Here is a 26,607-nt window from a genome sequence, read left to right as displayed (position 1 = left end):
ATTTGTTATGTTTAATTTGCACCGCGAAAGCAACTAACATTAAATGTAACAAAAATGGAGCACTGTTAGATAAAATACAGCAGAGTACAAGTACGAAATTACGAAATGGAGTACAATACAAATATTTTATTTTGGTAGGTATAGCTTGTGCCCGGCGGAAGTAATACATGCCACAAAATGGTGGCACTAGCTCCCAGATGAAGAAGAATGCGTCCATGAGAAGAAGCCAACCTGAACTTGATTCAAGAGAAGACGTAACTTACTATTGTCCATCTCAACATATTATTTAGTATTGGCTCCATTCTCATATCTGTAGCCATGACCAGCTCGCTGGTAAGTTAACTTTCCCTAAAGACTTGTAGACTGAAATCAACCAGCTAACGTTGTGTTTTGCTAGTCAGCCAGTTTCCAATGTGCGCCTCTTACAACGAGCAGTCGTAGACAACTCGTCTTTGTCTTTGATGATCGTGATCAGTATTTAATAAGTCATTGTATCACCAGGATTTCAGGACCCATGTCGACCAGTCGTGCAGATATTCAGAGGAATTTGTTAACATTTACTACGACTGCATGGACAAGAAAAGGAGGGTGAGTAATGACATATTGGAAGAGTTTCTCCACTTATTTTAATTAAACACCATTGAGCAAATATAAGGCCACTTATTGGCTATTGTCTTGGTATCAGACAATTTGACATAATAATTACTAACACGATTGAGGCATCTTACAGTCATTGTATTGCACTGTTTGCTCACTAGGGAGCAGTAACAACGCCATATGTATGTTTACTCTCCAGGTAAACATACACAGACGTGGCTTGATGTAGCTTTTCACTTAATAAACTGTATCCTCAGGAGAAAAAAATCATCCTCTTCATCATCATCTCTGAGGACATTGATTCTCCCAGATGCATTGTGGCTTGTCATCAGACTTTTTTTTATGTATCCCTTTCAAAAGGGTGTTGTTCTTCCATATAGCACATTTTTATTCAGAAAACAACATAGGGTGCAACTGGACACTGCTGTACCTTGGTCGGAGGTTCTTGGTTCTGTGTGAACTACCATATGTCTGGACTCAGTTTTCTTCTTGCAGCATGGACCTCGGCCTCTTAATCATACTAATAGGGACATAAACCACGACTCTCTCTTTTTTTCCATGCATAGTGTTAACACTGTGACACCTAACAGTAACAATGGGAACTTTCTCTGTTTAAATGGGATGCTAGGCTGTATCAAAGATTGAAAACACCTGTGATACTTAGTAAGGACAACAATTTACTTTTCCACTCTTTTATTAGCACATCTTATACATACCAGTAATTTTGTCCAAGCTATTTTACCAAAACATGCAGGTATGCATGACAAAATAAATTTTAATATAAACATTTTCCTTAGGAACAAACCTTCTGTAATTTCTGGGTATTAAAACATTAGCCATGGCTTTAGTCTGGTTCAGCTTTCAAATAGCAGTGTCATTGTTGGTCCTCAAAGTCCAGTGTCCGTCAGGCTGTTGAACACACACCTTCTGCCTGTGTTTGATGTCGTATATTCCTGTTATTCTGAACTAAGCTACTGGCTTCTATGTCTCAGAACTTGACACGACTCTACCTGGACAAGTCGACGTTGGTGTGGAATGGAAATGCAGTGTCAGGACACGACTCTCTGGGAGAGTTTTTTGAGTCGCTGCCATCAAGCGAGTTCCAAGTTCACACACTGGACTGTCAGCCAGTTCACGGTTAGTGCCGCAATTGCAAAAGCCAATTCAAGTGCTAATGGTGATTCTCAGATATTAGATCACACTCTTTATCCCAAAAGACACCTGCTTTTAACAAACAATGAATTTTATCAAATGACTACACGTAAACGAAGTCAAAACCATACATAAAAAAATAGAGCTAAAAATTAACTTTTAGCTATACTTTTTTATGATTATATACTTTTCAATTAAGTATTCTGTAATAGACTGTACATGAGTGCAGATCAGGTGGATTTCCCACTCTATTCCCTGGAATAGAAGAGAGCTGCCTGCATCAGTATTGGGTGTTAAATCTATCAAATTACAGTGTAAAAACATAAACATGTGATGTTTTTCTTCTGAAGGTGTGGTTGTGGTGTGGTAATCCAACATCAATCTCCTCTTTCTTCATTCTCAGAACAAGCAACCCAAGGCCAGACGACCCTCCTCGTCGTGACTGGTGGCACAGTCAAGTTTGAAGGGAACAAACCGCGTTTCTTCAACCAGAATTTTCTTTTAACAGCTCAGGCTTCACCCAACAATGACCAGCCTGTTTGGAAAATTGCTAGTGACTGTTTCCGATTTCAAGACTGGAACAACTGAGGCTCTCCCCTTCTATGCTAATGTTGAAAGGTTGACATGCTGTTGGCTGTTTTCTATGTTTTTGTAATGAAATAAAAAAAAAAAAAATTATACACAACACTATTTACGAAAAAATGTTTTATTTCTGAAATGTTGACCAAGGCATGTGATCATAATGATGGAGTAATAAATACAAATAGGATCACCAAACAACCAACTGTAAAGTGACTGTCAATGTCTGCTTCCTTAAAGGTTTTAGTGGTGCAAATCCATCAACACAATACGTTGAAAAATACATAGAAAACACTCCTCTAATATTAAAATGCACAGACTTATCCATCTGATACCAAATTGTATGTTATCCTGTTAACTGAGGTAAAATACGTACAGTATTACAGTATACCAGGTCTAACTATAGCTTTAAAGCATTTTAGTAAGGAGTTAGTAGTTAAGCAATCCTGCGCTCAAATAAATAAGGTGCCCCTAATTTTGACAGAAGTGCTGTCTATGCAAGCAACCCATCATTTGATTCATATATTAAAACATTTGCCTATCTTCCTGAGTCATTTATGTTTGCACATTTTGGTCTTACTTTCTCAATAAACTGACACAAAAAAACTGAATAAATAAAACATTGGTCAAAATAAAGGATAAGCAGACATGGACATGAGCATCTTTCTCTATGATCCATGTTGGTTTATCTCTGGGTAAGGACATTTTTCCTAAAGCATCAAGTAAACATTAACATGGCGGTTTAGCCATTATTGTAACGAACACGAACTATTTGTTTTCATATAGATGCCACTTAGTTCTGCTTGACTACACAAGTACTGCAGACTGAAGGCACAGTAACATCAGTACTCCAACTTAAAAAAAAAAAAAGCGACTGCAATGATTACAGTTAATATTTTCAATGGAAGTACAACAAAGCGTTGGCAATATGGAGGTTAGTGGTACTCTTATCAGCTACAGAGTGCCAACAGATTTAAGTGGATGGCAGTTGAGTGCTATAATGGTTTGAAACCCTTCTCGTGGAATAAGAGCTGCTGCTCAAGTGCATCTCTTTGACAATCAAAAACACACAAAAATAAAAAGCAGCACATATGGATCAACAGGTACACTATCTACAGCTTCAACTTTTCTGTTCAAGACATTTCCATTTGGGAGTCTGTGGTACACAAACAACATGAAAAACTAAAGTGGGTGCCAGGAAAAATGATCTGTACATCAGAACAGTGGTTATGATAATAACTTGTGAACCTTAGGTGAAATTGTCAAAGTTATTTGCCACCATACATTCTCTCTATGTGCTGGAGATAGTGGTTCTTCAGCTCTTTCCTCTTCAGCTTGAAGGCATCTGTCACGAGTCCCGTCTCTGGAGTCCACGGCTCTGGACTCAGATGTACCTTCACTGGAATCTCAAATCGCTGGAGTTTAACTGGATGAAAAGTGAAGAGGAAGAGAACAGTGAAGCAGCGATCCTTTAAATATCACCAATATGAGGAACAATGTTCACTTTTTTTACGAAAGCATTGGTAACATACATGTAGAGGTAAAGATAAGGTCAGAAGTAAAAGTCAAGACATGAGTGTCTCTTACTGTTAGCAGCGACCAGTTTGATTTCCTTCAGAACTATGCTTTCCATTTCGGGGTGAGTGCAGATCTCCTCCCATGGTGCCACGATGCCTCTTTGTTTGGCCAGTTCTGTCAACTTTTTCTGGTTGGGAACCACAAAGCTGATCACATAGTTCTGGTCACTGCAAGGATGAACATTAGAAACAAGGTTAATAAAAGTCATGCTAACATCGCTGTTAAAAGAAAAAAAAAAGTAGAGTTTGAAACTTGGGAATATTTAAGATTCTAAGAGTTGAAAATGTCATGGTTTGATCTTATCAATGGAGGCGTAATACATTTCCTGAGGGTAAAAGATCTGCTCTGTTTTTCTGAATTAACAAAGAAAATGTCTCAGAATTCTGAGAATAAATTAAATGAGAAAAAACAAATTCGAGCTTTATTCCTCTTAAGTTAAGAGATAAATATCTCAGAAACCTATGAAAAGTTTTCAGGAAAAAAAAAATCTTGCTGTTTCTCTTAAGTTATGAGGTCAATGTCTCAGAACTGTATGAGAGGTTAATAAAGTTCACCCAGTTTGGTTTAATTTGGGAAAATAAGACAAATGTTAAAATCACAGAAGACTTTTTTCCTAACCTGGAAATTATCTAGTAATTTTACTTGAACCTGACACTCCCAACTTTTTTTTATACCTTATCAAGTTTCTCACCTGTTTGCGTAAGCACAGATGTTGTCTATGATGGGGCAGTTTTTCAGCGCAGACTCGACTTTACCAAGAGACACATACTCCCCAGCCTGAAGTTTGACCAGGTCTTTCTTGCGGTCTAAATGAGAAGATAAATGTGTTTACAACAGTGCTGCGGTTTCAAGTAATGACAGTTTTCCATACAAATGTTACAACCACATTGACTTCATATTAGGGCTGTGAAATTGAGTATGAAAGGAGTGCCTTTTACAAACACTGTCAGATGATTGTAACATGGAACTGGTTTGGGAATGTACACACCCACTATTTGTAGACAGCCATCCGGGTAAATCTCTCCTATGTCGCCAGTGCAGAACCATCTCTGCCCCTTTTCATCCACAAAAAAGTCCTGATCGTTGCTTTCGTGCCTGTAGTAACCCATAGTGACATTGGGACCACCAACCAGGACCTCCCCTCTTGGGTTTGGTTCATCTTTCTTGGTGTAGCCCCCTGTGGTAAAGTGGAAACATGTGACCTTTAATAAAAACATAATTACCCTCCAATTAAATACCTTTCATTCACAGCAAGTACAGCATGTACCAACACACAAAACATTTTCCAGTCATACCTTCAGCCCAGTCCCTGAGCATGACCTCACAGCAAATAAGAGGTGCTCCGACGCGACCAGTGCTGATGTCCACAACTGTGTGAAAAGACATAATATCTTAATGACATGTTGCTGTTAATTCACACCTTGACTCTTTTCTTTGTCTGCCCTTTAAATTCAGTCTTACCCTCTGTGATGGTGCCTGCTCCACAAGTTTCCGTGAGGCCATAGCCCTGGCCCACTGGGCAGCAGAAGCATACATTCATAAATCTCTGAGTGGCTGGGGACAGAGGAGCTCCTCCTGACAACATCATCCTCACTCTTCCTCCCAGCAGTTTCTTGACTTTCCGGAATAACAGCCTATAAAAGCAAATGGCTGTGTGTTTGAAGTTGAACCAGACAAACAAATGTATTTCTTCAGGCAGAAAGAACATAGTGGTTTCTTACGCATTGCAGAGTGGTGCGTCATAGCCCCGCTTGATCTGCTCCAGTTTATACTTGTAGCCCAGTGTAAACAGAGTCTTCTGAATGAAATTCATTTCCTGCACTTTGCTCATCACATTCTTGTTGATGCGATCCATAATTTCCTATTTTTAGGGGGAACACAGACATACAGGATTTATCTCTACACTTGGTAACGAGTAGGTGGAAAAAGGGAAGAGGGCAAGACTGAGCAAGAAGAGAGAGGGAGAACAAGTTGTGACTAATATGAAAAATATATATAACACAAGGTACTCACTGGCACAGCTGCCATCAGGGTGGGTCTGAGCACTGAGCAGTCTCCTTTACTTCCCTTCTTTATCTTAGTGGACTAAAGGGAAAGGAGGGGAAAACAGTGTTGAAGGCCTGATTACATTAGACAAAAACAGTGATTAAGCTAACCACAACGTACGTAGGCAAGTATTGGCAACCACACCCAGGTAACCCTGGTATTAAAGAAATATGCCAAACATGTTGACAGATGTGATATACAGGTAAGACCTAGTGTTGGCGCTGAGTATTACCTGGTCTGACAGTGTCTGCGGAGATGAGTAGCCGATCCGACAGCCATATGTGACACAGGAGATTTCAGCTGTCATTTCCAGAACATGAGCCAGGGGCAGATAGGCGATGTAAGTATCATCAGGTCTACAGAAATACAGAGAGGGGAAAGTTAAGGTTGGAGACAGGAGCCTCTACGTGTTTTCTGTTCCTATTTCCAAATTTCAACACAGAACCTTTTGAGTGTGGTTCTTTCTGGCTGTTGTGCTGCTTGAATCCTGTTGCAGTACGGATTTTATATGGAACATTCTACTGTTATCTGTTTGGCTTTTACTAAGCCAATGTTGTTTTTGATAGAACAGATAAAAGGCCTTTTGGGAGACGCCTTTTTCAGTAAGAGCTGTAAAGCTGGTCTTATGTGAACTCTGTGCCTACATACTGACCAATACTGAAACTCACCCGAGTCCAGGGATGCGCTCGCACTGTCCTGTCATTCCTGCGATCAGGTTACTGTGGACAATCATGACTCCTTTGGGTCTGCCTGTGGAGCCACTGGTGTACATCACCACAGCCAGATCGGCAGACTCGGGCTTCACAATTGCTCTACCCACTGCAGGACAAACAATCAGTTATTGTCTCACACTGTCTATTTCCACTTGGAATTTGTCACAGAAAAAAAAAAAAAAAAAAAGAACGACAGTGAGTCAGAGAAATACACACTATTTTCAGGCAGTGCGCCCAGCTCTCGTACAGCCTCCATGCTGTGGATGGAGAGTCCTGCTGGGTAGCCTTCTGTGTTCACTTTCTTCTGGTCCACACAGATCACATGCTTTAGTTTGGGGATTTGAGGAAGCACGTTCTGGACAGAGAGAGAGGACAACACCGCTTTCAAAACAGGATGCCAAATATTAAATCCTCTTATAACACGGGTCCATAATTGACGTGACCTTTATAATGAGCAGCAGCTTGAGCAGAGAACTCACAAATATGTTAAACGAAGGAGGTATGTCTGAGATCTTATATCCCTATGAGCTTTTTTTTTTTTTTTTTTTTTTTACAACACATTACATTAATTTCCTTCCCATCTTATCTTGAGTATGTGAGAATTTTAATCACTCTATTCACAGAACTTACGTAATGCGATGAAAATGCTCACACTAATACAGATCATATTTTGTTATACTGTACCTAATTTAAAGTTGTCCTGACAAACATGCCATAGTGAAAATATCTGCCATAATGACTTTCATTCATCCTTACTTTGTAATGACACCAGCTTGAAAACACAAGTATATAGTAACATTGCAGGCTTTTAATGTTGGTGTGTGTCTCCTATCCAGTTTGAATAGCAGATAGTGTGTTTATTCATATGGCCTTAGACGCTTGCAGGAAGTTAATGCAATTTACTTTTCCTCTTTACATTCCTTCACCCATTTGATGTTAAGGAACAAGACGTACGAGGAAAAACCTGATTAAAATGAGTGGTTTTAATTCATGTGTTGGAAGGGATTAACTCACTTTCAGTCTACTCTCAAGCAGTTCCACACTGGTGACTAGATGTGTAACACCAGTCTCATTCAGTCCATATGCGATAGCCTCCTCTCCCAGTGTGGCATAGAATGTCACCACTGTTGTGAATACAAAACACTCAGTGAGCAAAAACATATCAACAGCAGCTAATAGATTATTCATACCATGTCAGATAACATCTTGTACAACAGACAGAATTTTCTTACATGGAAAATTGCGCCGGAAGCACGCCTGGGCAGTGATCATCCACTCTGCTCTGGTTTCACAGAAGATTGCAATGGTATTTTTAGGCTGTTGTCCGAGAGCTGCCAATCCACTGCCAAACTGACTCACTATAGTATCCAGTTCACTGTACGATATCCATCTATACTCCCCCAGGATCAGCTTGAAGAAGAAAGAATCAGATGCAACATCAGACACATTTGTCCTCCTCACAAGTATCCCTGACCAAAAGAATAAAGAAAATTAAAAGCTTTTACCTTTTTAAATACTTTACCACTAGGTTGAATTTCATTCTCTTCACTCAGGACATCTCTGGTGCCAAGACACTGTGAGTCTCCAAAGCGCTGAACAGCATACTCGAAAAGTTTATCCAGCGTGTCCTTGCCTGGGAAGTCCTCCCTGGCCAGATCGTCGAATTGGTCCACAGAGCGGTATGGTCCCTCAGGACGGCCTGAAGTGGAGCGAGCCTTTATCCGCTTGGACAAAGTCTGTCTCTGTCCCGCACCAGTGATATAGTACCAGGGCAGGAAGGACAGGACGGAGTACAGCCATACCAGAAGGTGGATTGGAAAGAGGAGAACAGTTTGGAGTGCCGAGTCTACCTGGAGACCCATACTGTTCTGTGGCAGAGGAAGGGAACTCTTGTTTTATATGGTACACTGGTCCAGAAGATGTTTGATGTGTGTAAGGAGGATTGTGTCACAAGGGAAGCCTCAGAAAGAGAAAAGCCCCCCAGAATAGACGATTTTAAGAATCCCACAGCTGTAGTATTAAAAATTCGTCGGTCCACTATCCCAGATGTTACACCTAGGAGGACAGGAAAAAAATAAATAAATGTGTATCAAGCCAACATGAAATAAAAGCCATTAATCTAAACATTTCTATAGTCAAAATGAAAAGCTAAAAAAAAAGAACTGATTTTACCCCAAATATCTATGGTCAATATCTGCCTAGAAGAGGAAGTTGGGTAACGTGTGTCTGGTAGCACACTTCTCAAAAGAAAAACAGAACTCCCACATAACCATGGCTAGTGAATCATCAGACTAAACCAAAAGTTATCTACCATCTGTATGGAAGTTGGTCCCTGGCCTCTACACTCATCAGAGACTCACCGCCTTCTTGCGCCAGCAGCTTTATGTGTGTCTGTCAGCTCTCAAAGCTTATAAGTGAGGTCTCCTAGATGGGCGTGTTGCAATAGTTTAAGGTCCCTGCCCTCATAGTGTCCAAACACCTGCCTCCCTTTCAACAATAAAGGGAAGGTTATCTGCGAGGTCACAAAAGGATGAAACAGAGATGATGAGACATGGCCCTTCTGAACAGACTGACCACTGCCCAATGACCACAGCCCTGTGAGTTATGCTGAAGAGGATCGGGCTGTGGACAACCAATGACAATACTCTTAAGCCTCACCCCACTGTGTGGCGAGTGAAAGGCCATTCTAGGTCAAGCTTAGCTCACTAATAACCTCACAGTGCATGGGGTGGATGAAGTGGTTAAAACTAAATGCTGGGCTAACTGGTGTTCAACAAAGTATCAATTATCAGTGCCAACACGTGATAAAATAACTCACTGCAACAGGAAAAGGAATGCAACTTCACACACCGTGTAATAAAGTAACTGCTATTCACAAATGTCAGCTATCATGTGGGACTTATTTTCATGCTACAGATACAGAAAGATATGATCCCCTCTAACAGGAAAAACTACTTATTCTAATGGATATTCATATCTCTAATGATGTATATCTACTCAGTTATGTGTTCAAGACTGATGGTAAATAAAAAGTCAGAAGTGTACTAACGTGATCCTCTTTTATCCTGAAACATTACCCGGCACATAGTGTGATTTAACATTTCAGTGAATCATATCTGAATTATCTTTAGTCTGCGTCACAGATGTTTCCACATCTTAAAGGAAAAAAAATTCTGAATGCAACCCAGTAGTAATCCTGAGACATTCTTGACTCCCTACCAGGTAATACAGCTGTTAGGGTCACTGAGTTCAGACTCGTGTTTTTCCTCTGTATTACTGGAATACATGATAAACGATGGAAAATCATACATTACACAATACATGAGTAGGCACGACCAGAGAAAGCGAGATGTGCCAAACCGATGTGCCAGATAGGGATGACGGTAACGTCATGTTTGGGCTGAGTAACTTATTCCGAATTTCCACATTATTCACTCATCCAATATGAATGAGTTATCTCCATGGCAACGTGGACTACTCGGTTCGGACGGATGTGGCTATTCAACCATGGATGTAGATCCATTAATTCAACCGACAGAAATGACATATAGATACATACATATAACTTACATATATGAATAGGCTACCGGCGAATGCTCAAGTTCATTAGCCTATAAGAACGTCATAAAAAAAGAGCATAAAAACCTGAATTGTCAAAGAAACCTGAACAGAATGGACCGTCTTCAATAAAAGCGGCAAAATATTGAGGAGGCTCTAACCTCTTTGTTCATGCGTTATATGGCGGTTATATGACAATGAGAGAGGAGCGGGATGACAGACGAAACGATGACAAAAGCCGCCTCACTCACTCAGGCTGCTGGTACAGCTATCACTGAGCAACCGTCGGGCAAGTTGATTAGCGCAAGCCACTGAGGATGTGGTTTAAACCCTTTCTTTATCGCCAGCACAAATTAACCTTAACGTAAATCTACAAACGGATAAAAGAGCGGTAATTGGATTACACCGGTCAGCTGGAGAGTGATACCCTGTTAAACTGGCAGGTCCGCTGCCTGTTCTTACCTTCAGCCGTGGAAATCAGCCTCTTGCTGCCGACGAGAAATGACCGAGAGTTACCTTTTGTGAGGACCTAGAAACCCGGAACCACTACGTCATCTGATTCCATAATTCTGGACCAATGGGCTGCCGACGCCGACTTTGCCCTCGGTTTTTTTTTTTTTTTTTCCCAACCCCCCTGATATCCGCTACAGTCTATAAAGAAATACGTTACAGGAAGTCAACACGGCGGCGGTGGTGTCATTGCCATTGCGGTGTTTATCTGTGTTCTTCATTTTTAAACAGATTATGTGTAAACTTGCACAATGTGTCATTTGTTTAGAATTCTATGTCACTTGTTTACTTTTCGCAAAAGACAATTGTTTACATCGGGGTAGTCCAAATAGCCCGTCAGCAATCCAGAGGCAATTTGCCTAAAGTGAACTGAATGAACACGCATTTTCTTTCCACATATTTGTCTAATCTAGTGTGTGCACTAGACTAGTGTAATGTATAGATAGATAGATAGATAGATAGATAGATAGATAGATAGATAGATAGATAGATAGATAGATAGATAGACAGACAGACAGACAGACAGACAGACAGACTGTATACGTAGGCCTATACATAAAAAAAATTGGACCATGGCATTGTATTCACATTATCTAAAAATTGTAGTAGAAAATAGGCCTTATTTTGATGATTAATGGAATGAGATGTAAGCCCATATTTGATGTGACCAATATTATTTGTAGCTTTACAACTGAGCAGTCAGAGCGATACACAATCATCACCACAATTATCCTCCTTTATTTTATGCAGGAGAAAACTGAAGAAAGGACCTTCATTTACATTGTTGCTGAAAGGCAGGGTTAAAGTCTAACAGAAAAGCTGAACAAGCATTAAAAATGGACAAGTATCATTTACATCATGTAAACATGCATGTTTACCACATGTAAATGTAATTCAAATTTCTATTTAACACTTGCTCAATCCAAACATGGGAGCTAACATACACTGCAGTCAAGCCAGCTCTGTCTTTTGAGACCATTGTTTTACCATCTAATCTTTATAATCTGCTGGGCCCCTGATGGTTTAGCAACACTTGTTGAAAGGCCATATGGTTGGAGTGTGAGCAGCAGTTCAGGTAGTCTGGAAATATATTAGTTCACTTGTCAGCATGTCAGCAAGTTTCCATGCCTCTTAGACAATGTAGTACTTGTGCTAACTACCTATAACTAATATGAAGCCAGCCAACTGCAGGCAATTTAAGTGAATAGGCAAGCACTGCAGTCACCTGATGGACATACCATGGGTTAAATAAAGGTAAAGGTAATTAAATCCAAATGTTCTGGAAGGCAGTATGCTCATGTGTTAGTACAGCAATAGGTCAGCAGGTGCTAAAACCGCTATTATGTCTGCTATGTTATTTTCTCTCTTAAAGAAAATGAGAATGTGATTCATACCTCTCATCTTGTTTTCTATAGGCTTTCCTTTTCTGAAGCTTATTATTCAGAAAAGGAAAGCCTATAGAAACCAAGATGAGCACACAAGAAGGGAACTACAAAGAGAAATCTTTTATATGATGAGGAAAAGGAGCATGGCCCAGTACTTGAATACTTTATTAACTGGTGCGAAAAGTCAAACTTTCTCCTCAATCCATCAAAAACCAAGGAAATGTGTGTTGATTTTAGAAAAGAGGAAGCCCCCAACACAGTAACCGTAATTAATGGAAAGCCAATACAACAAGTCTGTGAGTTTAAATATTTAGGGATTGTGCTTGACAGCAAGCTTAAGTGGGACAAGTGGACAGATCAAATCTGCACCAAGTCTCAACAAAGAATGTTCCACTTAAAGAAACTCCTGTCCTTTAAATGAGCATTATCGCAAATACAGCAGTAATAGCATAAAATAAGCTGAAATATGCAAAAGATGGGTCGGGGGGAGCCATAACTAAATTTACAAAAAAAATCGCCAACAGTATAGTGTCCGTGGGGCAAATGCAGCATTTGTCTTTGTTATGATCCAAGCCGGCCCGGCGCTTGCTGCGTTAAAATGCACTCGGAACTCGCAAATCCGACCTCCGAACCGGACAAATATGCAACAGTAAGTGATGTAGCAGTGTTAGGGTGCTCACAGTCACTGAATCGCTGGTAGAACACTTTGTCTCCAAGTCCCTGTGTCTTTCTTCAGCTGTCCTCTCAGCGTTATTAAGGAGGAGGACGTTTCAGTTGTTGTTGTCGTTGTTGTGGTTGTGCGCGAGGTAGAGCTGCCGCTTCCACTAGCGAGTTTTCTTTTTCCCGCGATTGCACGTTCATTCAGCCTGGTGAGGGCAGGGGGGGGGACTAAATGAGGCTGCTCTCTCTCTCTGACAGCTGCCCACTTGTTTATATCTGATAAGCTCCGCCTGGCTCCATCTAGTGGCCGAATTTTGCGATAATACTCCTTTAATGTTGAAAGGAGAATGCTTCAAATGTTCTACTGTGCCTTTATTGAAAGCATCCTTTCTTTTTGTATTAGCTGCTGGTTTGGCAATGCCACAGAGGCACAGAAAAAGAGGGTTAGAGAAATTATAACCATATCTAGTAAATTGCTGCGCATCACTCTGCCATGTATGGAAGGCATCTACAGAGATAGGATAGAGAAGAAGGCAAGGAATATTATAGGTGACCAAAGGCACCCCCTTGCCCACTCATTTAACCCTCTTCCATCCGGGCGACGATATCGCCCCCCTCTGTTTACTAAAAACAGAGCAAAATTGTCTTTTGTGCCCCAGGCCATTAAATCCCTTAATAATAATTGATAATCACTGTTAGTGTTGGTCAGCTCATAGCCTGCTCAGCTGGTCTGACCAGGTTAAGGCTGAGATATAAAAAGTGACTCACTGATGATGAGTGTTAATCTATGTGTGCATGTTGTACTGTGCTGTTTTTATCTGTGTTTTAAGATGAAATGTCAAGAGTGTGATCTGCTGCAACTCAATTTCCCTACGGGGACAAATAAACTACTACTACTACTACTACTACTACTACTTATCTACAGTATCTCTTCCTCTCCAACCAAACCAGTTGAGGCAGATGGTCATCCGTCTCCTCCGCCTGTCACCATCAGTGGCGAGGAGATTGAGATGGTTGCCTCCTACAAGTACCTGGGGCTGCAGCTCGACGACAAGCTTGACTGGTCAGCGAACACTGACCATGTCTACAAGAAGGTGCAGAGTAGGCTGTATTTCCTGAGGAGACTGGCATCCTTTAATGTCTGCAGAAGAATGCTGCAAACATTTTACCAGTCTGTGGTCTTCAGTGTCCTCTTCTATGGAGTGGTGTGTTGGGGTGGCAGAACCAGACAGAGGGACACAGAGGCTGGACAGACTAATCAAAAAGGCCAGCTCTGTCATTGGTGCAGAGCAGGACTCGGTGGTGTCTGTGGCTGACAGGAGAACTCTCTCCAAACTGCTCTCCATCATTGACAACAGCAGCCATCCACTACATGAACTGGTGGTGGGACATAGGAGCTTGTTCAGTGGGAGGCTGCTCTCACTGAACTGCTCCACAGACAGACTCAGGAGGTCCTTCCTGCCAAGAGCCATCAGGCTCCATAACACATCACTGGGGAGGGGAAGGAGAGGAATGAGGGGAATGATGTCCCACACATGCACTTGTACTTTACACTACAATCCAGCATTTTTATTACCATGGGCTATTTATTGTCACTGTTTATATTATTTATTACCTTGAATTTCTTTTATTCTTAATTATCCTTCTATTCTTTATGAACTAATTTTATGAACTGATCTGTTGTCATATTGTTTCATCTCTTCAAGATTGCTTCAGCAGTTTCTTCACTTAATTCAGCATTGTTTCAACATTGTAATCAGCTCATTCAGCTTACATCTATCTATCTATCTATCTATCTATCTATCTATCTATCTATCTATCTATCTATCTATCTATCCCGATTCTGGTTCTGCTCAAGGTTTCTGCCTTGAGCAGAAGTTTTCCTTGCCACTGTTGCCATGTGCACTTCCTCTTGGTAGGAACTGTTGGGTCTCAGTAAATATTTTTTATTAAAGAGAAGGTCAACGCCATCTCTGTTTGTAAAGTGCCATAATAACTTCTGTGGTGAATTGGTGCTACACAGATAAAATGACTCGACTTGATTCAGTTGACTCGATTACTAGAGAGGAACAGCCAAATGGGTAGATGAAACTCCCTCTATTTCAATGTAAAATCTCTGATCTCAGAGGCCATAACTCGAGAAAAACTTGGACACTCAGGAATTGAGGACACTAGAACTTTTTGAGTTGGCTATAATCTGGACTAAAACAGCTAATACCATAGTATTATTTTGCTTTGGAACAAAAGACATGGGTTTTATTCAAATATTTATTGTTGAATTTATCACGTTATTCTGGCCATTGAGCCTATTGATTAACTCACTGCATATAATCTGTAGGTGCATTTGTTTCTTGAAAACTGAATGAAAAATAATTTACAAAGAAAAAACACATAATTTACTCCAGCCTATAATTTGTAAAACCGTCTCAGGTGGGATGCCTCGAGGGCGATGAGACTGCCCATAAAAGACATAGGGAGAACTCCTGGTGGGGAATCCCCCTCTATGTTTTTTCTTTCCCCCTTTGGTGGATTTGAACTAATTCGCATCGTACCGTAGGTCATGCTCCAAATGTACGGATGCCTGGTGGATTCTGATCGAGATCGAGATCATGTGAGGGAGTGTTGCCATCTGGTGGTGCACAAAGTAACTGCACCTCGAAACCACAGTGGATTTTTCCCCTACAGATTACACCATAGACTGTAAAAAAAAAAACACACAAAAGCAGAAATAAGAAGGAAGTCACACGTCACGTGGCCCACACACAGCTTTCAACGAATGTACTCCGTGTACAAAATAACCCACAACAGAAAGTTGTGCGAGCGTATACATGTGCAAATGTCTGCGCACATGCATCACATTAGCGTTTATGGATATACTGAAACAGGTGTTTGTAAAGTCCCTTAAAAACCTCCATGGTGAAAGGTCTGTAGGGGGCAGTGCTGTCGAGGGAGGAACAAGCTGAAAGCGGAGGAGCGCGTGTTTTGAGAACCGTAGAAGCCATGAAATAAAGTTTACTCAATGCACGTGTTGACCCCCCCCCCCCCCCCCCACACACACACACACACACTGAATTTAGCCCCATTAATCAAACAGATAACTGCACCTAGAGACCTTAGCAGAGCTTATGCCGCGTACCGCAGCATCTCAGGTGTGAGAATTTAATGCGTTTGTTTCATGAAAATAAAATGTTCACATTTTATTGTTTTATGCAATGCAATGGTGCAAAATCATTTGACTGTCCGTCTTTACCTCATTATTACTTAATGCTGTATTGTAAAATAACATAAAGACGTTCAGTCGACTTTGCAATTTTTTTGTGGGTCATCAATGCTTGGTAAACATTTCCCCCCCTCCTTCCTCCATTGTTATCACCGCCAACACGGACTGTCTTCTGCGGGAAAACAGTCGCACCGCCACATAGCGGTTGCCCCACGTGGCTCCGAGCTGCTGCACAAAAACATCACGAGTGGCTTCTGCAGCTGTGCCACAAATCCAGCACATGGTAGCATCGGGTAGCTGCTCGTAACGAGGAACAGTACGGAGTTTGTTTGAACTCTCAGCTCTCAAGTCAAGTTTTACAACTTTAAATCTAGTTACTGATAGTTGTGTTTACAAAAAAAGAAAAGGAAAAAAAAGATACCGGTAGAGAACTTTGAAACTTTTTTGTTTCAGTACCAGACAGTCGGTGGGAGGGCTCTTTAAAAACACTCGACCCACTCCGTCTGCAGCAGCTACACAGAAGCTAACATGTCAGGCACAAACCAGGTGAAAAGCTGCCCTATCCCCACCAAGGTGCTCACCCTGAAGGACTGGTCCCAGCTACCCGACTGCTACAGCCAGACACCCGGGGGGACCCTGTTCTCCACCACGCCAGGAGGTAAGGAAACGTTTTAAGACGGCTAACGTTACGTCTTCTTTGTCGTTAATGTGTTTTCTTCTTGTTCGTTCTTCTTCACCCCACAGCACATGCCAGAACAAGTCTAACACCTTCAGCAACTGTAACTGTGTTTGTGCATACGTGCAGACACTCAGCTCAACAATGAGGTCTCGCGAGAAGCTTTAAACAATAAACACAACTTACTAGACGATAGAAATGTCGGATTTTAAAACATTATATTGCTCACCCTTGCACTGTATAACTCATAACAATATTACAAATGTGTTTTCAGCCATAAATAGGATAACGTGGTTTCTGGTATGTTGCACAGCGATAGTTGGGTGCAGCCCTCAGGATGTCAACAAGTTTGCTGTCCTTTGTTCATTTGGCAATGTAAATACTTTTGTGACGGTGAAATAAAGACACAGATTATTGCAACAGCGTTTTGAGAACTAGCCTACTACTGAAAAAATAATTATTATATCAAATCACCAAATGCTTCACAAACATATTTTCATTGCTTTTTTTTGTGTAGCCTTTTCAATTTACACCTGGAGTTAAAATGCATCTCATATCCACATTATGTCTAGACCTTAATATGATCATATTTATACGATCAAGCACGATCAGATTGCAATCTGACCACCCAATATGCATTTTAATACCATGTGTAAATGAGCCCTTGGCTTTCATCGAATATTCATGAATGAATAGCCTTCACTTAATAACACAACCACACATAGATCTGAGTAAACAGTTGCCTGTTGTTGCATCAAAACACTGGTGTCCAAAGACAACAAGAGCTGTCTAAACCCGTGACTTGTGATTTGAAGAGGGTGTATGTTTCCAGCTGCCAGAACAGCCAAGTGATTGGCCTGAGCAATAGTGGAGGAGCTGGAGGCCGTCCTATCCCCATTTCTCTCTGCTTTGCGTTTCAGGGACAGTAGAGAACATTCTGTACAAGCTAAGAGGAGGAGGGAGAGGGAACATCCAATGCATGGGGAACATGAGCAGTAGTTCTTTGCACTAAAACTTGAGGGCAACTGGTAAACACAGTCTAAGAAGTTGCAACACAACGGTTTGACTTGTTTTCCACTCTATGTGCAGCATATAATCTCTGCTGGGGTTTTAGCATGTGTTGCTCGGTTTGACTTGTTTTCCACTCTATGTGCAGCATATAATCTCTGCTGGGGCTTTAGCATGTGTTGCTGGACTGACCCCCCTTTTTTACATAAGTACCCCACACAGTTATGCTGCCTACCAAATGCATTGCTTGTGCTATAGCTTACATTCCAGCCCCCTGTCCTCGCCTCAGGTCTTTCTCCCCCTCTGCTTTACTTCCCTTTGTACAGCACAAACTGCTCACCACTCTGTTATTACATAACATGTTTTTTTCATAGAGAGAGGGTAAACTGATACTGTACAGAAAGGTTCGAAGTCCAGGAAAAATTGCTCCGAGCAGCAGACCACTCATTGGCTCAGCCATATCCTGGTCAAACGTAACATAACATCCTATTTATGACACTGTCCAAATGGTGACAGACACGAGACATGCCAAGTAAACATTACATGTGGCAAACTTGTGTGTGGAGTTCAAAACTCAAACAATGTCACAGATAGCCATCCTTGGATACCAACTACAGCATGTTGCATCAACGTTAAAGCTTTACCTTGGCCAAGGAATGAAAACATGGCTTTAATCTCAAGGCCTCCTGCCTCAAAGAGAGAATGTTTTGTTCTCTGATTTCCTAGAACTCGCTGCAGTGGCAGCCCTCATCCCTCCCCCCTGCGCACTCGCAGAACTCTCTCTCTCACTCACTCCCTCACTCAAATCTCTCCGGGAGAGGATAATAATACTTAACACCCCAAATGTGCACCTTGCTATGAAGCGACGGTAGTCCAGTAACAATTTTACAGAAAAAAAGTATAGTATAAAAATAATTGTATTTATAAATTTTGACGGGTCCAAAATACAGTACTGTGCAAAGGTTTTAGGCAGGCGTGAAAAAAATGCTGTTAGTCAGAATGCTTATCCATCATGCAATACCATCAGTAAGACGTCTGATTGGACCCAAATTTATTCACAACAACCCCAAACATTCAGCCAGTGTCATTTAGGACTATCATCAGCATAAAGAAGAACAACAAGTCCTGAAGTGATGGTGTGTTAACACTTCCATCTTTGAAAGCATTCAGCTTTTTTCCACACTTGCCTAAAGCCTTTGCACAGTACTGTATATAGATATTTACATCTGGTTACGTTGGCATGAAATGATCTCTGCGCCAACAGCATTAGTACGGTATGTTGTTCGGTGCAGGCGTGATGCTGCGGCTTTGTCGGGTTCGTCTGCAGGTGAGTTAGTGTGAAATGATTCAGATGTGTTTCCAGTCCGCTGTCAACACTGGAGCTGCTGCTCATTAAATACGGTTAGCGTTAGCTTAGCTTTAGCTACTAGCTGCTCCCTATCCTATTCCGAACGTCATCTACGGTCAAAACCGGAAGCCGGTTTTGCATTTCCGGTGGAATTGTCCGTTTCCATGGTTTTCAGTCGTTGTCATAGTTGCGGTAAACGCATGGATCTATTAACGCTGGCCTTTATCACAGATGTCAATTTGTGTGATATCCATTGTTAAAAGTTGGTGTGGTGATCCATGCGTTTTACAGATATTCATTGGAGAAAAAAAAATCCATGCATTTACCGCGACTACCAAAACCAGGGAAATGTAAACACAAAATTCCACCGGAAGAGCAAAACCGGCTTACGTTTTTGACACTCGGAAAAAGGTGGATAGGCATACCTGGTAACCAGTACAATTGAAGGTGTAAGTGCGACACCTACTGGCTGGGAGGAATTAAACTTGTAGCTAACCCCTTTAATTCATTCATTTTTTAATTCACCCTGTTTTTTGCACTCTTTGGCATCTTGTATGATATGGATGCGCATATCTACTGTATGTTTGTTATTGTGTTGTACTGTAGGTTCTATGTTGTGGCTGCAGCATGGGCAAATGGCCCAGAACAAATTTCTCACTTTGTGAGACAATAAAGTTAATCTTGACTTCACTTTACCTACAGGAAGTGAGAGTTGATATTTGTTTACTATAGGTCAAACCCAATTTTTTTTTCTTCTTTTTTCTACACAGGCACCCGCATCATCTATGACAGGAAGTTTCTGTTGGATTGTAGAAATTCCCCCCTTGCTCGGACCCCCCCATGCTGTCTGCCCCAGATCCCAGGGGTAACGGTACCTGCTACACACCCCATGGGGAAATTGCAGGATCTCAAAGAGGAGGCCGAGGAGGAAGAGAAGGACATTGCAGGTAAACACACCGCTTGTGTTCAAAACACCCCTTACTGTATGCTCAATTTTGTACTCTATCAAGCCAAACGAGAGGCCTAAATCCTCAGCTCAGGGTGTTGTTTTCATGAACTTGCAACCATTTGTCCTCAATATGACCCTTCAGTTTGTTTTCATGAGTCGTCAACATGCGCTAATACAGCAGATAGGTGCAGCATGTGTCCCTCAAGCGCCATGGCTATGTTTTTGAAGCTCAGCAGTTGTGCTGTGTATGGAATTTGGACAGCAGTAGTCACTCATGTGTTAAGTCTTTAAAACTAGGCCAGTGGTTTATTATCGAATAATCACTTTATATTACGTATTGCGTATGGTGATGAGCCTTTCCTTATCTTTCCAGCTGTTAAATGTGTCTTGAGTGAGGCATTAAGATATGGAGAGATATTTAGCAAACATGGCATTACTGGTTCTACAGCGTCTCTATTGACCTTTTAGATCATATACTTTCTCAAAGTTAAGACTTTTTTGACAGTGATCCTATCGTGGGGCTTGTTGTGACAGTGTCATCAAGGTTAGGCTCATCGGCAAGTTGAGACGGACATTTATTTTGAAGCCAAGAACATTCAGCCATCAGTGTATCCCTCCATTCCTCCTGTCAGATGAAAGACTGTGGGGATTTAGTGTTGACCCCCTTTTCCCTCCGTCTCTTATCTTGGTGGGTGAAGACACTGGACATGTTATGAGGATTGGATTTGCGAGTTCCACCCTTTTAACTTGAGTGTTTCTTTTTTATCTTGCCAGTTATGAATGTATTGATAAGGACTGTAGTTTGTCCTTTTCTGTGTCCTTCATTAAAGGCGTGGTCATGTTTGGGGTGCAAACAACAGTAAACTGCCATCTGATTTTCAGCTGTGTTTATCATAAATTTTCTCCTCTGTCCCTTTTCAACAGATGACAGCCAGTTTGAGATGGACATCTGAGCCTCCAGTATTACCTCCTGTGGAGAATTATTGGTTAAAACACCTCCAAAGGTTTTTGATAACCATGAAGCATTACATATAAAGCTTTTTTTTTTTTCAACTTTTTTTATTTTAATAAAAGCTTTTGAGAGAAACCAAAAAGAACGGCAAGGTTATGAAACTGTAGGGTGTTTTTGACCCTAAAAGGTGTGTTGAGCAAAGAAATAGTATTAAATGGTTTGACTGGTTACTCACTCACTGAGCGCAGGAGAGTTGAAAAAAATCCATTTTGATTTCACTTTTTTTTTATCTTTTGTAAATAAGAAAATTTACTATGTAGCCTATTTTTTATGTTCCGGGGTGGAGGGGTTGAGGGGTGGGTGGGTAGAAGATGATTACATTAAGACATGTAATGTAAAGTAGGGTTTTTCACTGCAGGCCTCAGTTTTCTTTTGTAATTTCTCCCGGAGAAGGAAGTTTAACTTTCTTTGTGTTGGGTAAATGAGTGTTTCCTAATATTGGGAGGCAATGCTTGAAAATCAGCTCCAACTGTTTTTGTATGGAGGGAGAGATGAAATGTGAATAATTTCAAATAAAGGCTATTAAAAAAGTCTGACATTGTGTTTCAATTTATTCCATAAATAGATATGCCTGTCACATTGTTTTGGTGTTATTTATTGGATATATGACAAAGTATAATAAGACAAGGGTATGATTTTTATTTTGTAATTTTTCCATTATTTTATTGCTCTGCATTAAATCAATTATGGACTACTTTACCATCTGGTGTATTGGTCAGACAGTGATGACATTCATACTGTGGTAAAGAGGCCCTATTTAGTCATTTTAAACCAACCTCACATTTTTTACTATTTTCATACATTTTTGGAATTTCTCTAAATTCAGTTAAAAGTTTCAATTCTCGTGTGTTTTTATGACTTGAAACCCTGTCCCGTGAAGCACAATACATGTATTTAAGCGCACACAGGCCAACGTGTTGGAAATGTGTCTGCAGCTGTACATAGCTAAGAAACTTGTTTAGTGAATAAGATCTTGTCTGTTACAGCCTCATTAAGATCTTGTGTAATGCAAATGGCCCCAGAAACCTGAGTTGCATAAGCACTGCACATAAAGGAGTGCCGTGTTTTTGAGCACTGGTTGGAGTGGACTCTCCCCATCACAAAGCTCAGCAAAAATGTTCAGAGTTCAGTTGATTAGTTGCCTCAGGCTAGGTTGTTAGCATCAAGATTAAACACAAGTCTAATAATACTAAAGATTTAGTCCAGGATCAATAAATGTTAACAGCAGTATGCACTGTACACCTCTATGTTACTGAAAAGCTGAAGGCTAACCGGACAATGTGTATTCACCCTCTCACACTGTATGAATAGGGTCAAGGCTGGGCATGACTGCCCGTTCCAGACACTGATCTCCAGATTAGGGGAGGCTGACTGGAGGACTAGTCCTGGTTTTATGGAATGAGGGCAGCTGCAGTGCAAAGCCAAGACGTATCCAAACCACTCAGCAATGCAGGGCTGGGGGTGTCTAACACCTGCTGGTACTTGATCTCAGATATGAAACTGTACATTTAGTGAGTGGCAGTTATGTTAAGGAGTTAATATTTGTTTCTGCACTAATGCTGTTGCTGATGTCAACATAATGTATATCTTGAGTGCAGTATTTAAGAGAAAACAGATAAGCGGGTCCCTATGCATCATGTGTAAGTTGTGATGTGGGTCAGTCTACTCAGCTGTTGTTGTCCCATGGCCTTGCAGGCATGACTGGCAATCACTTTGCATTGCATTTATTTTCTGTTTGTGCCAAGAGTCAGTGAAACGAAATTTCGTTCTATGCACACTGTGTATTTTGAATGACAATAAAGTAGCTATTCTTCTAACAACTGACTTTTGGCCCAGAGACTCTAACGCCTTTATAGTAAGACTCAAAACACATTCATGTGCTGTGTTGGATCTGTTGTAATTCTTTGAGAGCAAGCAAAGCAGACACTGGCAGCAGTCTCTGGTCTGTTGTAATTGTACCACAGAGCAAATGCTGGACCAATACAGCAGAATGATAAGATTTAGAAAAGTTTTGCCAAATGTCATGGTTGACAGCTTGCAGTTTGTATGCACTTGGCTGTTTTTTGCGAAACGTGCTGATTGACCTGAATGTGCTGTTTGAACAAGTGCACATGAGAACCAAGTCCAGGTGCCAGGTGACTATGAAAAGCACCACATGCTCCCAACTTGTAATTTAAGGGATTTCTGGAAGAAACTGAAAACAATCCTCAAAGGTACCGCACAAAACTGCACATAGTCTTGAAACACACAGACACATGTACAAGTCACCACCCCAGTTCCGACATTTGGCTGAACCAGAACTTTCCACAAACACTGTCTACTACTTTGTTCACTTTCATCAACATGTCTAGACACTTGAATGGACCATTGGTGACCACCGGTGACAATGGTACATGAGGTAGCCTACATCATGAGCTAGAATGAGTGAAATGTGATTGTGAGGAGGATTGGAAATGACATTGTAGAATATGGGACCTTTAAAATGGATAGGTTAAGAAATGTTTGTTGTTGTAGTGGGAGTTCCATGTGAGAACATAAATCACGTAAATCATGAGCACGTGACTGTGTCTTACTGACAGGCTTATGCCAAGATATCCATCTCTGGGTGATAGGGCCAAAAGTCTTTACAAACTTTCATTTCATGAGAAAATGTAATGCATTCTGTAAAGACACATAAAGCCTGTGATAAAATATACCTAAAGGTAGTATCATAATTTTAAAGTAAAAGAAGGATTAGATATCCATAAAGTGACCACAGTGTCTTTCACTTTAACTAATGGAAAACTATTCCATGGTTCAGTTTCCATACAGCACAGTCTGTGAAATGTTGTTTTGAAAAAGGACAGCCTTGTATCTTTGGAAAGAACCTCTATTCACCACCATGCCTTCTGTCTGAGGTTAAGCGAACCCCAGTGTACTTGCTCCACTGCCCTTCTCTGTAGACAAAATATCCCCCCTTTTCATCAGCTCACCCCCCCCTAACTCCCTGCTCCCCCTTCCAGATTCCCTGTAAGATGGTTGTGTCGAGCTGGCCTGGTTGACAAGACTCTATTTTTGTCAGCTGCCTCTGCTGAAGCCGAGCGTACAGGCTGGGGCTGAATTGCCGGGGTGACGATGTAAACAGATACTCAAACACACGGACTGCCTGGTCGCATCCATCATGGCAGGGAGGGGACAGGGGCTGAAGTGGGCCACATGTTTCTCTTACACATGAACACACATACACACGCCTAAAAGTACAGAACATTCACTAACTTTTACGTCGCAGAGACACAGCCAACTGGCTCACACAGTGACTCTCAATGAATACACCAGTAAAATAATATTTAGTTGTTGTAGGCTACAAACTTAAATCTAATCTTGATTCCTGGAGTGTTAAAAAACAAGTACATTTCATTATAAGTTTTAGGCTACTTATTTTATCTGTATTTAAGTTGTATATAGAACAGAAATAGAAATGTCTTACAAATTATTAAACATATTATTAAACAATTAAACAACAAACAATATATATATATATATATATATATATATATATATATATATATATATATATATATATATATATATATATATATATATATATATATATATATATATATATATATATATATATATATGTTTAATAATATAGCCTACATATATATGTGCTGTTGTACAGTATATCATCATGGGTGTGATTCGGTCGTAGATAATCACACCCGCAGATAATATATACTGTATATCTATATATTTAACATATGAGCACCAATGTTTAATAATTTCTTTTTTTAAAGTATATTTTTGGGCTTTTTATGCCTTTATTTGATAGCCATAGTAGAGATAGACAGGAAAGGGGGAAGCAGAGAGAGGGGGAATGACATGCAGGAAAGGTCTGCCCAACGCGGGATTCGAACCGGCCTGCATTGAGGACTGTAGCCTCTACATGGGGCGGCCGCCTTAACCACTGCGCCATGCACCGCCCCCAATGTTTAATAATTTCTAAGGCATTTCCATTTCTGTTTAAATTGTTCTTTGGTTTCTCTGTAAAGCTATACACTGGATGATATTTGGTCCTACTCATTATGCAATAACAAGTACTCCACAACACAGAGTACGTTATGTTGCTATGTATCTGATAAAGATCCTGATTCCTTTGCTATTTTGTTTGTTGCACAATCTCTGACATTTCACATTGACAGAATCAACTCAGCTGTTTTAAGGCTGCTGCCCTGCGTAAAGCACCACCAGTGATAGTATCACTCATCATCTTTTCCATGCATAACTTTGACCCAGCTGTAAACATGGCTTAGTGTGTGTATGTCAAAGGTCAGGTTCCTGTTCCTCAGGGGCACCAGTGTATAGCTCTGTCTGTTGATATACAGTAGATTATCTGCTGCCCCTACTTATTGTGAAAGCCTTATCACAAGTTGTAGCATGGTCTGTATCACCTTACAGAATAGACTTCATCTTACCGTATGTTCCACTGTCAATGACAGCTGCCATTCGGACTGGCCCCTGCTATGCTACTATATTCATACTGTACTCATGTAATGTCATGTCGAATGGAGGAAATGAGATTCGGTTTCACAACCCTGCCCCCCACCTCTACCACCACCTTGTGTGTGTGTGTGTGTGTGTGTGTGTGTGTGTGTGTGTGTGTGTGTGTGTGTGTGTGTGTGTGTGTGTGTGTGTGTGTGTGTGTGTGTGTGTGTGTGTGTGTGTTTGACTGTGTGATATGTAGGAGTGTGTTTGACACCATATAAAGTGTGATTATTAAACATTATGTTAAACAGCTATATCAGCATTAAAATGCTGCGTACGTGTTAATGCAGAAATAATTATTATGCAGTATTATATAATAATGCAACACTTAGCCTACTATATCATTCCGCTGCATTGTGAGCCTGTTAACATGTCATAGTTTTAGTAAAGTTTTTGATACAAATATGTTAATGCAGGACTTTTGCTAACAAAGTATTTTTACACTGTATACTATTGCCACTTTTATTTCAGGCTTTTATGTGTTTGCACTCACTCTAGTCAATAGCCCTGTGCATGTGTTTACAAGTATGTGAGTGCTTCTGCTTCTCAGTCTCAGTGAGCTCTCCGGTCACTGCCCGCCGAAAAAAGAGCACAGACACTGACAGTGAATTAAAGCTCAACACGTGCAGAGTGGCCCAGGGGCCCACAGCTCTCTTATCATAACAGAAAGTGAGCAGAGTCACACAGGAACAGACCCCAAAACTGATTTCAGACATCAGACATGGTTATAGAGAACTTGTACCCAAAATAACATTGTCATATTGTGTCTGTCAAATGACAGCCAAAACCTTGCCTTATACTATTTTATAAAATAACTTTATGGAAAGAAATCTGAGGCTATGATAAATCTACATGGTGTGGTACCAAAAAAAGCACAAAAAAACCCCCAACAAAGTCAAAATGTATAAATCCTAAAAAGCAGGTAATCTAAGCACCCTTCATCCTTCTTTTTAAAATGAAATGGTTGTCACCAATGTACAATACTGATAAAATTACAACAATGTGACAATGTGACTGCCTCTACCGAAATACTCTGGGAGGAGAGTGACATCTGCTGGGTGAAAACTAGTAATGCAACTTAACCAAACAGGT

The 26,607-nt window shown here is 40.7% G+C and overlaps 3 protein-coding genes across 3 annotated transcripts; 2 read left to right on the top strand and 1 right to left on the bottom strand.

Moving 5' to 3' along the window:
• Positions 1-174: 174 nt before the first annotated feature.
• Positions 175-2,439, top strand: nxt2 (nuclear transport factor 2-like export factor 2). The gene is made up of 4 exons (XM_083980551.1): positions 175-333; positions 502-588; positions 1,590-1,734; positions 2,153-2,439. The coding sequence occupies exons 1-4, from the start codon at positions 319-321 to the stop codon at positions 2,335-2,337; spliced, it is 432 nt and encodes a 143-aa protein (XP_083836677.1). The 5' UTR covers positions 175-318; the 3' UTR covers positions 2,338-2,439.
• Positions 2,440-10,729, bottom strand: acsl4a (acyl-CoA synthetase long chain family member 4a). Its single transcript, XM_083980547.1, has 15 exons — positions 10,686-10,729; positions 8,171-8,720; positions 7,898-8,075; positions 7,680-7,789; positions 6,882-7,020; positions 6,621-6,771; positions 6,185-6,308; positions 5,920-5,991; positions 5,628-5,767; positions 5,368-5,540; positions 5,202-5,276; positions 4,895-5,083; positions 4,598-4,712; positions 3,916-4,073; positions 2,440-3,754 (listed from the first exon to the last, which is right to left on the bottom strand). Exons 2-15 carry the CDS (start codon positions 8,525-8,527, stop codon positions 3,597-3,599), a joined length of 2,139 nt encoding a protein of 712 aa, XP_083836673.1. The 5' UTR covers positions 8,528-8,720; positions 10,686-10,729; the 3' UTR covers positions 2,440-3,596.
• A 5,517-nt stretch (positions 10,730-16,246) lies between these two features.
• eif4ebp3l (eukaryotic translation initiation factor 4E binding protein 3, like) lies at positions 16,247-21,524 on the top strand. The gene is made up of 3 exons (XM_083980552.1): positions 16,247-16,656; positions 19,801-19,977; positions 20,904-21,524. The coding sequence occupies exons 1-3, from the start codon at positions 16,527-16,529 to the stop codon at positions 20,930-20,932; spliced, it is 336 nt and encodes a 111-aa protein (XP_083836678.1). The 5' UTR covers positions 16,247-16,526; the 3' UTR covers positions 20,933-21,524.
• Positions 21,525-26,607: the final 5,083 nt, after the last annotated feature.

Source organism: Trachurus trachurus (assembly GCF_905171665.1).
Source record: "Trachurus trachurus genome assembly, chromosome: 10".
NCBI lineage: Eukaryota > Metazoa > Chordata > Actinopteri > Carangiformes > Carangidae > Trachurus > Trachurus trachurus.
Note: the sequence above shows the minus strand (reverse complement) of the source record. Positions and strands in the feature narration are given on the sequence as shown.